The following is a 13,306-nucleotide window of genomic DNA, read 5'->3' on the forward strand; positions in this document are numbered from 1 at the left end:
TGCACAAGTACTGATACAGTATCATTATCGTAACCTCCAGAGTGATTTCTTACAATACAACATACTTTGTTTAAAGTACAGTATGTTGTGTAAATTAGTACTATGCACTGTAGTTTGTTATTATGATTTATTTTTGAGATGTTCTAAATGTTTGTAGATTGCTTTATATATTTTTTTTTCTTGCAGGATCAATTGCTAGACAGCTACATCAACACAGGGAGCTTTACCAAAGAAAATGATTTACCTGAATATCCATGTCAGAAAATGCCAAGAAGATGGTATTCTCTCCTTAATGTTATAGGATGGGCAGGCTTTGTCTTATCACAAATTCTGAGATTTTATTATAATCTTCTCACAAGTGGCTCATTGATATCCATATCACTAGCAGTTGGCATTGCTCTTATTGGTAAGTCTGATATCAGTTGTTTATCAATTACAAATTTGTGAAGTGAAGGCTGAAATTGTCGGAAATTCATTAACCATGTTAAATACAGGACAGAAGAAACCTGTGGACATATTTTTACCTTTTATTTAAATTTTAGAAGTCGATGGGATTTTATGGAAGTAGAATCACGATGTATCAATATAATATAGTCAAATCCATTTTAGTCTATGAGTGCCATGCCAAAGCCAAGCTGGATTATGAGATGTAGTTAATCGCTGTTTGTTGTTTGCATTGCATTCCAGAGGTAGACTTTGAGGATGGTGGTATGACAGTTTTGCTTTGCATGAGTCACATACCAGAACCCGTGCTGCAAACAAAAATTCCTTCTAAAGCTCTTTTTTTTTTTCATGAACATGATGCTACTCCTGGAAGTTGTGCCATTGATTTTGAATTTTATTAACATATGTAAATCCAGTTAAAAGTAATTTTTGGGTTAATGTGGTGTGTGGTCAAGTGCGACATATGATTACCAAAGAAATATTGTCTCCCCTATTCTATGTTCAGAGTTTCAAGGTGCAAACTGTATATAAGGGAAACCCAGGGGTTCTGACACTATTGAACTCATCACAGCAATTCCAATGCTGAAATCATCTGACAACCAATGACATATCACAAAGAACCATTGCTAATAAGTGAAGAAAATTTTATTTGAGTGCTAATCTCTGCAAACTTCCATCTTTTGTCTCATCATTGAGTTATAAATAATTTCCGGTTAGCTTTCAGTTGGAAGTCAACATATATTGTTAAGTTTAAGTTCTGTAATAGGAATGAAGTCAAGATTAGTTAACCCCTGGTTTTAGTACTAGTGTTATTAACATGATAGGGCATTTGATTTGCTATTATTGATCACTTTGCCTTTTGTGTTTATTTATGCAATCTGCTTCATACAGCGTATGTTGCCATTCACCCCCCAGCTTTTTTGACAACTATGAGGTGCTTAAAAGGTTTTGTATCTTATCCCCTCTCCAGTTTTATGAAAGTTTTTTCCCATTTCGGTAAATTTTTAGTTTCAGCCAAATTTGGAAAAATGCAATAAAAATATATTTGTTGCATCAGAAATAGTGTGGTTTCAATGAATTTAACGTTTATTTTGACTGCAAACCAACCGATTTAGAGATTTACTATGTATACCCTAGTTCATCCCACCAATTATGGGGGACACCCTTTGGGAACCGGGGTTTTGGGTGGGGGAAGGGGGGGAAGGGTGTTGGGGCATTGAATGATATTTGCAATAAATGAATAATTAATGTTCCAGCACCCCTCCCCCATACCCCTAACTAGGCCTACCGGGGGGAGGGGGGTAGGGCCCCCCAGCGACCCCCCCTTAAAGCCACAGTAATTTTCAGGGCACCACAGAACCTAACAAACCCACCTAACCTAACCTAGGGGCCCTGTACCCCTACCGGGGGGGGGGGGGGGCTTCGCCCCCCCTGCGACCCCCCCTTATGGCCAAAGTAATTTTCAAGGCACCACAGAACCTAACAAACCCACCTAACCTAACCTAGGGGCCCTGTACCCCTACCGGGGGGGGGGGCGAACCTGCGACCCCCCCTTAAGGCCACAGTAATTTTCAGGGCACCACAGAACCTAACAAACCTAACCTAACCTAGGGGCCCTGTACCCCTACCGGGGGGGGGCTTCGCCCCCCCTGCGACCCCCCCTTTAACCAGGGGTAAATTTGAATATATATATTTTGTTAAATCACTTCTTACCTTAAACGGAAGATGACGATGAAGATGTGGAAGGTTGTGGTTGACCCTCTTCTGAATCATCAAGTACTGGAATACGTTCAGATTTGGTACAATACCACACATGTCTATCCTCACGAAAATGTAAAGGCGAATCACATTTACCACACTGGACACTTAAAGGTAATACGGAATGCTCCCTTAGAAAACGATTCACTACTTCAGGAGTTCCATTATAATTCCCATGAAATCGGCCGATCACATCAAAATAGGAATAACGACATATTTCACACAACCGTACCGGAGGATCCATGACAGTAAAGTGACGTGTGGTGAAAATATAAAAACCGGAACTTTTGAAAACCGAAAACAAACGACAATCACGGGTTTCTCCCATAATGAAATAGGGAAAAAAACAAAATACTATCGTTTACAATGTTATATTGCACGAAAAACAGATCCTTGAAACAAGACTGAGAGACCAATGAATCGTCCAATAATAACCCTTGAAAAGAACCCAGTAGTATTTAGATTGGAGGAGCGACATTAGTGGGAGGAGCAAATGCGCATTCAAGCAAATATTGTCACATTGCGCAATGGGGAGGAGCCAAGTAAGATGAAAACAGATATACAAACTAACAAGAGCTACCTTGCGTGCCCATGGAAAGATATACACTAAACTTAAAAAAAATCAAGACCTTCAATTCCTGAAATATTTTTTTTCTCTGTAAGTATGCATTAGCGACAATAATGTATTGAGAAGAAGTGTTTTGTTATCACGTGCTTTACTAGGAAAATATATTAATATAATACATTTCCCAATTTGGTTGAATCTAAAACTTTACCCCCATTTCATTTTGATTACAAGTTGCATCTTTCAAACTCAGAAACACCTAAAAAGGGTTGTTAAATAAAAAATTTAACTGGACATACAAATAAAACTGTATAAGCTAATATTTCAAAATTGTCAATAGATATTTCTGTAAAAGTTCTTCGGCAGAGAGAAAGGGAGAGACAAGAAATCTACTCTAATGTTGAATTTTTCATAGATTTTTTATTTATTTTCTTTATAAACTTATCCTTTTATGTACTGCTCAGCCAGGCTACACAGTTAACAACTATGTCCATTTACTGTGATTGAAAAGTATAGCGGTAATCAAAATTAATAGGATTTTGATAACTGTCTCATTTCACTGTACCTAATTATAATTCTTTAAATACTGTATCCACATATCAGTATCCTATCATGAAGAGTTGGAAAAACCAGAGGTAGAAAGTGAATATCTAGAAAGGTTGGAAGGTTGGAAATAGCATATCTAGGTATCTATCTAACAAGGCACTTCCCCCAATTTTGTGGGTTAGCAGACTAAAAAAAAAAAGGGGTCTTTTCTCTTTTTGGAAGTGTATGGTGGTTTTAGAAGAGGTAGAGGATGTATGGATCAGATTTTTATAGTTAGGCAGATATGCAAAAATTATTTAGCCAAAAGGAAAGTGGTATGTGTTGCATTTATGGATCTGGAGAAAGCTTATGATTAGAGTTGATGGGAAGTGATGAGGTTATATGGAATTGGTGGAAGGCTGTTATAAGCAGGGAAGAGTTTATACATAGGTAGTAAAGCATGTGTTAGGATAGGAAATGAAGTGAGGGAGTGGTTTCCAGTGAGAGTGGGGCTGATACAGGGATGTATGATCTCGCCATGGTTGTTCAATTTGTTTGTTGATGGAGCTGTAAGAGAGATGAATGCTCAAGTGCTTGGTCGAGGATTGAAAGTGATAGACGAGAGTGATCATGAGTCGGAGGGGAATCGGTTATTGTTTGTGGATGATACTGTATTGGTTGCAGACTTGGAGAGGAAGCTTTGTCAATTAATGACGAGTTTAAAAGGGCATGTGAGAAGGAAGTTAAGAGTTAATGTGGGTAGGAATAATGTGAGATGTATGAGGAAGGATGGTGGTACTGGATTGAATGTCATGTCGAATTGAGGGTTACTTGAGGAAGTCGATGTGCGTCAGATGTACAGTAAAGTGTTGGGGCAGTAAAGGGAATGGTGAAGAATAGAGGGTTCGTAATGAATGTAAAGAAAATTCTGTAATAGAAAGTGATTGTACCAATTGTGATGTATGGATCAGAGTTGTGGGGAATAAAGCTGACGGAAAGACGGAAATCTAATGTGTTCGAAATGAAGTGTCTGAGCAGTATGGCTGGTTTAACTCGATTTGATAGGGATAGGAACGAAGTAGTGAGGGTGAGAAATGAATAAGCAGCTAGATTTGATATGAATGTGTTGAGGTGGTTTGGCTATGAAGAGAGGATCAAAAATGGTTGTCTGTTGAGTAAGGTGATGAATGCAAGAGTTGATGGGAGAGGTACAGGAGGAAGGCCAAGGTTTAGGTAGATGGATGGTGTAAGGAAAGCATTAGGTGACAGAAGGATAGATGTGGGAGAGGCAAAAGAGCGCGCTAAAAATAAGAACAAATGACTAGCGATTGTGACGCACTTGTGGTAGGCCCTACTGTTACCTCGGGTCGCCTTGGTTACCGCTGGCTGAGGTAGCAGCAATAGGGAAGTCGCCATATGAATCTTCATTTGTGGTTGATAACAGGGGAGAGTGAGTTGTGGCACCCTAGCAGTACTATCCAAACTCGCCTGAGTCCTTCAACAGGCAGGGAGGAACGGTGAGAAGGAAAATTCCCCTTTTCCTTTTATTTTATTTATTTATTTATTTTTTTTTTTTTTTTTTTTGCTACCTCAAATTTTGGGAAGTGGTATGGTAGATAGATCGAAACATAGTGAACTTACATCTTTACCATTGTTTACATTTGCAAGGTAATTGAGTAGCACTATGCTTAACAGATCAGCTGATTAAGACAAATTGCTACTGAAAACTAATCACTGATAATTCAAAATTGCCAATAAATCTTTTCTGAAGGTTCTACGGCTGAGAGAGCGAGAAAAACAAGAAGTCTACTATTATATTTAGATAAAAGGCATATGATGAACAAAACCTTATGTACATATGAGGAAAGAAACTTTTGACTATGAGAGAAAAAGGGAGAGAGAGCTCGCGTGCTTACATTTTCTAATCAAAAGATATACTGTATGCTAGGACTTGTTCTACAGAAGATAGAGAGAATTTCAAAGCCAGGAGGAAATATTCAGATTTAATGTAGTTTGCCAGGCCCCAGCTGTGTAGTGGTGGAGCTTCTGTCACTTGTAACACAAACTCGTGCTTATTTTGAATTAACGGTTGTTGTTTGGCTGTGCTCACATCTGTTTTCATGTTGTTCCTTGCATTATTTTATTGTAGGTATGAGGCCTGGTAAACGTGAAGAATTAAACAAAGAATTGATTATGGTGAGAAATTTCTTGCTTGATATTGGTGAAAGAAATCTAAACAAAAAAAAATAGCATTTGATTTCATCAACTGATCTCGCTCTCTATCAGGTGCCATACAATACATACATATATTGTAGTAGAAGAAACCAAAATCTTTATTTTCTTATTGTCAATTAGAGACTACACAATAGAAAAAACATTATTACTCAGCATAAATCCATTTTTTATTGTAACTTAAAACATAGCATTAGATTTTGTTAGCTGGCCAATAGTTTTAGCAAACATTATTGCATTCTAAAAAATCTTTTGAATAGTTATTTGTACTTTTGTTTTCATTTCCAAGTGCATTTTAACAATCAAGTATTAGACTATTTTTTTTTTCTTTTGGTTGTGATCAGCTGATTGCCACCTGCCACTCACTGGAATATACCCACATACAAGTAACAAGGATTATCATTTATATGATTTTTTATCTTATTCAAAACATCTTTGCAATGAATATTACATCACTACCAATATGCTTAAGTTATATTCAAAACATCTTTGTAATGAATATTACATCAGCACCAATATGCTCAAGTTATAGTTTTCTTACAAGTCATTTATAGCTACTCCTAGTCTTCGCAAACCTCCAGCACTTTGTCCAGGAACCTCGTTTGGTAATGCCTGGGTTCATTTGTCAAAGAATAGCAGTCATAAGTGTAATATTTGAATATTTCAATTCTTTGCAACAAACTTTTTCTCAGCTTGATGTGCTGGTGCAAGAGAGCCTTTATTTTGATATGGGCAATACTAAACCCTTTGTTTGGTAACAGACTCACTGCTGGAATGCAATGAGAGGCTCGTATTGAAAATAGGAACTTTGTTAGAGAGGGGTGTCCCAAGACTGGAAAATAAGGTGAGATCTTGAAAGATTGAAATAAGAAGGAAAGTGGATTAGTATGTCTTAGAAGTTGCACGGTATACCACTTGGTAAGCCCATATATGGAGACCTAGAACAAATAGAATCTCAACCAAAGGATGCACAGATGGAAGAGTGAAAGAAAACTAGTTTCATGCCAAAGCCTCTCTCATATATAAACTAAAAACTTCAAAAGTACAAGAGAAAGAGAAATAAAATAAAATGGTATGCTTAAGTTTACCCTCAAGCAAAAGAACTCTACCCCAAGGCAGTGCAAGACCATGGTACAGAGGTTATGGCACTACACAAGACTAAAGACCAGTGGTTTGATTTTGGAGTGTCATCCTAGAAGAGCTGCTTAACATAGCTAGAGTCTCTTCTACCTTTACCAAAAGGAAAGCAGCCACTGAACAATTACAGTGCAGTAGTTAATCTCTTAAGTGAAGAAGAATTGATTGTTAATCGCAGTGTTGTCAGGTGTATGAGGAGAGAAGGGAATGTGAAAATAACGAGCCAGACCATGCGGTGTATGCATAGGCAGAGGGAAAATGAGCCATGACCAGAGAGAGGGATCCAATGTAGTATTGTCTGGCTAGTCAAAGAACCCAAAAACACTAGCAGTAGTATCTCAACAGGGGCTGAGGCCCTTGGCAACGTACAACCTTTAATGAAAAAGTTTGAGACAAAGATTTATCTTTGATGTATGTTGAAGTGAAGAATTGGTTATTATATTTACAGCATGCAACCATGTACATTTTTAGTAGTTGTGCGACAAATGTAAATAAGAACATTAAACATGATTTATTATGATCCATGGTGTACATTAGTGATATAGCTTAGTTTATTTTATTGCCTTGATGAAATTTTTAAAGTACTGACCTCTTGGGTACATTTTTAATACAAAAAAGAAATGTTATAATAAGTTTTTTCTTTATTTCAGCATATGTTGGACTTTACAAGATGATCGGCTTGACAAAGATTGACAAGGGCTCAGAGTATGGAAGTACAGATAATGACAAGAAGAAAGATTAATGTCTTCATCTGTCATTGTTTAGGCAGTAATTCCCTTAGGGGTCTTTTTTATTACATTGTTGAAATCTGTCGAAACGTTATACAACTGATTTGATTACATGACTGTATAGAAGTAAAATTTACAGTAATTAGAATGCTAATTGCTACATCATTGTTAGAAAAACTGCAGCACCTCATGCACTTTATTCTCTTGGTCAGAAATTGATTGTCAAATGTTTAGTAAGAACAAACAATTGACTGGTTTACCAAACTGCCATTAGTTACAGACATAAGGTTGTTTATTATTGAATAGGTTTGAATGCAGAGAAAACATTAATTATGTGAGGGGTCATTGAATAGAAGTACGTTAATTTTTCTTGTAGCCTTTGTGATGTATATTGGTTCATTTTCATGTGAGACTATTGTTAATATAATTTGGAATCCTTTAGCTTTGTTAATTTGGATACAACATCCGATTCATCATACTTAAAAGCAGTTTTATTTTCCATGGCTTTTTAAGCAAATTCTAACATTGAGTTTTCTGTTCTGTGAATATTGCAGATATAATTGCAGGTGTTATTTTTTTAATGTCCCTAAGATAAAACTGATTTAGCTATTTGCATTTTCTTGCCAAAGGTTGCATTACTTGTCATAGTTTTATTTATATTACTTTATTTCGACAGCAGAATGCAGTGGTCATTTATTTTTCTGTTGGTGTAAGTCTTCATGGGTAGCTATTAGCTTTGAAGTGAAGCAGATTCATTTTAAGCTTCTTGGTTCTTGTTAAAGAAAAGTTTTTGTTCACTGCAACAGTTACTCAGGGGATGCAAGTGATTGCATAATTTCTTTAAAAAAAGAGGTACCCTACTATTAGCTGGTTGATTTTATTTGGCAGCAACTTGTATTTATTTTTTCCTATTACTTATGTGAGATGGCATTTTTCCTTGTCATTGTTACCAGTGCTCTTGCTAAATTTATACCTTGTTACAAGTATTGCACTAGGAATGCTTCTAGACATTTTAAAATTTGCTTGTCAGTGAAGGGATTAATAATAATGGAAAATATTGTGACAACCGGCATGTCTTTGTACGTATTCAGTACATTTGTAGATACTGAAAAAATATGCCTTTCAAACACCTCACTGATTAGTGTTCTCATGTAGTTGCAGCATTTTTTGTTTTCCTTTTTACATTAAGCATCATAGAGAATACAGTACATAGATATAAGCAATTCTTCATGCATATTGAGGTTTCAGAAAGATTTTATGAACCAGATGTAATGTAACAAACTTTGCAGGGTTGAAGGATCAAACTTGATTCTTTGCTTGACATGCCCTCTTGACTACATTAAGGTTGTAGATGGAAGTTCTCAAGTTTGTGATATTCAAGGTTTGAAAGAAAGTGCCCTCATCAGAGTATTATGTTCTCTAGCATTCTCATCTGTAGGAGCTAATCATGCATATGAATTCAGTTGCCAAAATGCAGCAATGAATGTAGAATCATGCAGGAGTATTTGTTAGATGTGAAAGTGTATTGAAGCAGGGTCTTTCAGCAATAACCTTTTATGATGTGTTGTCAGGTGTAGTGCTGTAGTTCCTAGTTATTTTTGAATGAGAGGTTTTCTAGAATGCCATGAATATCAGAAATTTCTTTGAGAAATTAATTAAGGGGATGCCACGGCAGGATATATCACTGTAGAACTGTTTGAATTGTAGTGATATTTTATTTCCTACTAGGTTAAAGTATTTTTTATAATGTACAGGGACTTGATGCTATTCCAGATATTCTTCATGTCTGCCTCATGTTATTGAACAAATAAGCTAACAAAATGGAAATATTACTACTTGGTGATATCATACATCTAGCAAGAAAATGGGGTTTTGAACTCTATGCATAGAATTTTATTTTTAATAGCAGGTTATTGAGTAGTTTATTGCAGCATTGATTTACGATTACTTGTGGCTCTGCGGTTTTCCAAGTCTATCATCGTTTTTATCATAGACTGTTTGTTACTATCACTTCTTACCTGCACTTGGTATAGTCTTACATGCTCTTCAGATTGAAGGCAAGGAATGAAATTGTTATTCTAGAATTCAGGTATGCATTGTTTTGAATATACAAATACCATTCTACTAGTCATAACCAATTGTTTCAAAGTTGCTAGCAATAGAGTATTACTGTAATAGTAGATAAATTTTGAGTAATTTATGTTGATTAGAAATGCAGTATAATGAACTAATTGAATTGTAATGCAGGTAATATTTGTGTACCATGTGCTGCAGTTGGATACTGTTCAACATCAAGTACACATAGTTCAGTCCGTATTCCCTGATTTTGGTAATTAATGCTTTGATGAAGGCACTGCATTTAGTGTTTGTAAACTACTATTGGGTGGGTGTTTGGCAAGAATATTTTTAGCGAGCATTGTGTACCAGTTTAGAATCAATTTTGTGGGGCATGTTTGGAAATAAGAGAACAGAACCTCTCTGAAGAAGTTCCCCCGAGGGAGAAAAATGAAGGGCAAACTGCAGCCAAAAGTATTGCACATAATCTTCTGACAAGAAGCTCTCTTGAATCGTATGCAGTGTTGCTTTTTCTATTTTTCAATGGGGAAACTATTTAATTAGCCTTGAAGCTACTCTGACAAAAGATGGACTTTGGCAATGAGTTGGTAGCTATGTATATATATATAAAACCAAGTGGAAGTTATTAAAACTGATGATTTTTAGACACATCTTTAAAGAAGCAGCTTACCCACAAGAACTTTTGAATGTGAAGCAACATTTTGTACTTGACATTTCCAAGTCATTGTTGGTCACTGCAGCTTTATGCATTTTTCACAGTGAATGTGTTGAAACTTTTTATGAGTATGTATGTTAAAAATGTTTTGGCACTTAGTCATTTGGTAATGAAGCTATTTGATTTTAAGTTTGTATCATTTTCCTTCTTGGCATCCACAAAGAATTATTTCACATTTTCCCAAAAACTTTAATTTGGTTGATTATTTTTTGATTATTAAATTTGTCAAATCAAGCTATCTATGTTATGATTCCCTGCATTTATAAAACTGAAAGAGTTACCTGATGAATTTCTTTTTACAAAGTACTGTACTCATTCTTAGAATGAATATGCTTCTTATTACTAGGTGCATATCAGAATATAATGCTATACTGTAGACTCAATTTTTTCCTTGACCTATAATTATGCACTAATGCCACCAATTATACTAGTTCAGTCAAGTGAGTTTAGCACAGACGTCAAGCTCATATCTGAGTCTGTTGGAATTGATCAGCATTTTTTTCTGCTGACAGTCTTACATTGTGATAGGTTTGATGATAAACATGCTAATGAATATATTCAGTCTTGTTATTCACTTTTTGGGGCTTAATATATACATTCTGCCATTTATAGCACACAGTAAGTAGTACTAAAGTTTCTTTGCAGGATATGGTTGCCTCCTACTCTATTTCAGAGGTTTAAAAGCAACTCATGAATGACAGAGGCAAGGAACACTCAAATTGCCCTATCAAGCAGGACTGCCCTAGCAACTGACCACATACATATCAGTGCCGAAGCCCCCTCTCCACCCAAGCAAGGACTTGAGGAGGGGGCAGGCAATGGCTGCTGATGACTCTGCAGATAGACCTATAGGCTCCCCATATGCCCCCCTCCTTAGCTCACAAGGATGGCGAGATTGCAGCGACCAAAGAAACTAATGAGTTTGAGTGGGACTTCAACCCCAGTCTGGCATTCACCAGTCAGAAACAATACCACATCAGCTGCCACAACCCTAGTACTGCTTTTTTTCTTATCTTATTTTTTTCCTATAATCCAAATAATATAGATAACTAATTTATTCCAATTATCAACTTATATTTCAGAGTATATCATTACTAGATTTTGAGGATATTATGGCAGTTCGTGTCCAGAAATGTTGGTCAGCAATCTAAGTAAACTACTATTTTCTATTGTTTATTGTAAAAGTTTTTTTTTTTAGCTATTAACCGTAAAAAAAACAGATTTGTAATATAAAATTGTAAATACATCTTCCTTTGAAGTGGTCTCTACGACAAAGGGATTTTGAAAAAGGTAAAAAACTATTTTTGGGGTAATGTGCTGTGTGGTCTCCGAGGACTTTCCTATTAAAGGCTAGAACAGCGAATCCAGTATGACATAAATACCAAAAAAATAGTCTCCCCTGCTTTAGGGCTAATATATCAACATGCAGAGCATGAACTTGATTGGTATAAGGGAGACCTACAAGTTTAAGTTCAATTAAACTTCACACAGCACCTCGGTAGCTGAAATTCGTCTGCTGTTGGTAATATCAGTACCATGACATCACCTCAAAGCTCCCAGCATATCACTGTGCCAAACTGTTATCTTTGAGTTCTCAAGTTAAAATCAATTGCCCCACATCCCTGCATTTGAGGGTAGGGAGGAAGGAGGGTCCTGGAGACCCAGCATCTCCCAAAAAAATAGGTGTTTCCTTTGTCAAGATCCGGTGTTGATCTGCTGTGTGGTCTCCAAGGATTACTACCAGAGCATTATTAAGTAGTCATACACCATCTACCACCAAGCACAACATACAGAACATGTTTCCATGGATAAGAAGAAAAACTAATAAGCCTGACACTTACTTTACAGAGATGAGTGAAGAATGACCACTACCTTTGCTAGCTTTGTGAACACTTGGGGTGATATTGAGTTCTAATGACATTGCTCTGCACCTGTATATCACCTCCCAAACTGAGACCCTTGGTAAGGTCGGAAGTGGAGAGCAAAAGGAAGGTGCCAGTTAGTGTCTTTTAGATCTACGTTATAGTACAGGTCCAAACCCCTCAGTGTAGTAATTTGTGGGCATGTAGGATGGTTATTTTGAATACGTCACATCTAATTTGTTTATTGAGAAAAGACAGATCAAGAATTACTCTTCTCCTTGGGGAGTCTGTCTTTGGTGTGCTAAATAGGCTGCCCGGAGTTTTAGAAACCACTTTTCTACGACTCCTTTTTTTTTCACCATCTTGCTTCTGAAGGATTGGTATTCCAGGATTCTGGTCTAATGAAATATGTGGCATGGAGGAGATTATGACATCCACGGCGAACCAAAAAAAGTTCTGTTCCCTAAAACAATGACTACAACAAACCTGAAACCTCTTATCGTCGAGATCCTCTGCCTGTACACAACTTACCAGCTCCTATGTTTCCTTTTGAAATGTCTCCAATAGCCTAACTTAGCTCTGTTACCAAAGTTTGACTAACCATGGGACTGGGCCTTGCTTTTGGCTGAGTAGCTTTTCTGCCCCTGTTTCTCCCTAGGAAACTTAGGTGTAGATCAAGGCTTGGATTGGGAAAAACAAGCAAGGTTTTTAATGGGATGTTTTTTAATATGATGCTGGTTCTCATAGTCTGCAGCCTTGTGAAAGAAAGCTGCTGCCTTTTTTAGGAAGAGCTAAAGAACTCCATTTTTCTGGAAGTGAAGTGCCCATTGTCTCTGCACTGGCTTTGTTCTCTGGGGCTTGGAGGAAGAGAAACCTGCATAGAGAATCACTATACAAAATTTCCTCATTATCTATGTTCTCCAAATTTTTACTAAACCTCATAGATAGGTTTAGATAGTGGCTTTAATATCACAGAGGTGGGAATCTGAGATCCCCCATAGCTCCCACTTGCAGTGAAGACATAACGGACACTGGGTTGTATAAAGTCTGCCGGCCACTGAATTCTGCAGTCCTGATGTGTTCTAGGACTAAAGAAAAATTGTCACCTAATTGATTGGTGCCTGTCTGAGTACCGTTTTTTTTAGGCAGAAAGAATTCATGAAAATATTTGTGTGAATCCCTGGAACCTTTTCAGATATACTGTACCTCAAATTGTCTACAATCTTTGGGGAAGGTTCTTCTTCTTCTTTAGATTCCCCGGAGC

The 13,306-nt window shown here is 36.8% G+C and overlaps 1 protein-coding gene across 3 annotated transcripts in view; it reads left to right on the forward strand.

The window, feature by feature from the left end:
• LOC137642537 (1-acyl-sn-glycerol-3-phosphate acyltransferase delta-like) overlaps window positions 1-10,309 on the forward strand; it is a 171,490-nt gene extending 161,181 nt beyond the window's left edge. For all 3 annotated transcript variants that reach the window (XM_068375173.1, XM_068375175.1, XM_068375174.1), the window contains exons 7-8: window positions 187-406; window positions 7,312-10,309. In XM_068375173.1, the coding sequence (XP_068231274.1) occupies window positions 187-406; window positions 7,312-7,403 (312 nt within the window). In that variant the 3' untranslated portion in view covers window positions 7,404-10,309. The remainder of the gene's footprint in view (window positions 1-186; window positions 407-7,311) is intronic.
• The last annotated feature ends 2,997 nt before the right edge of the window (window positions 10,310-13,306 follow it).

This window comes from Palaemon carinicauda, chromosome 6 (assembly GCF_036898095.1).
Source record: "Palaemon carinicauda isolate YSFRI2023 chromosome 6, ASM3689809v2, whole genome shotgun sequence".
Lineage (NCBI taxonomy): Eukaryota > Metazoa > Arthropoda > Malacostraca > Decapoda > Palaemonidae > Palaemon > Palaemon carinicauda.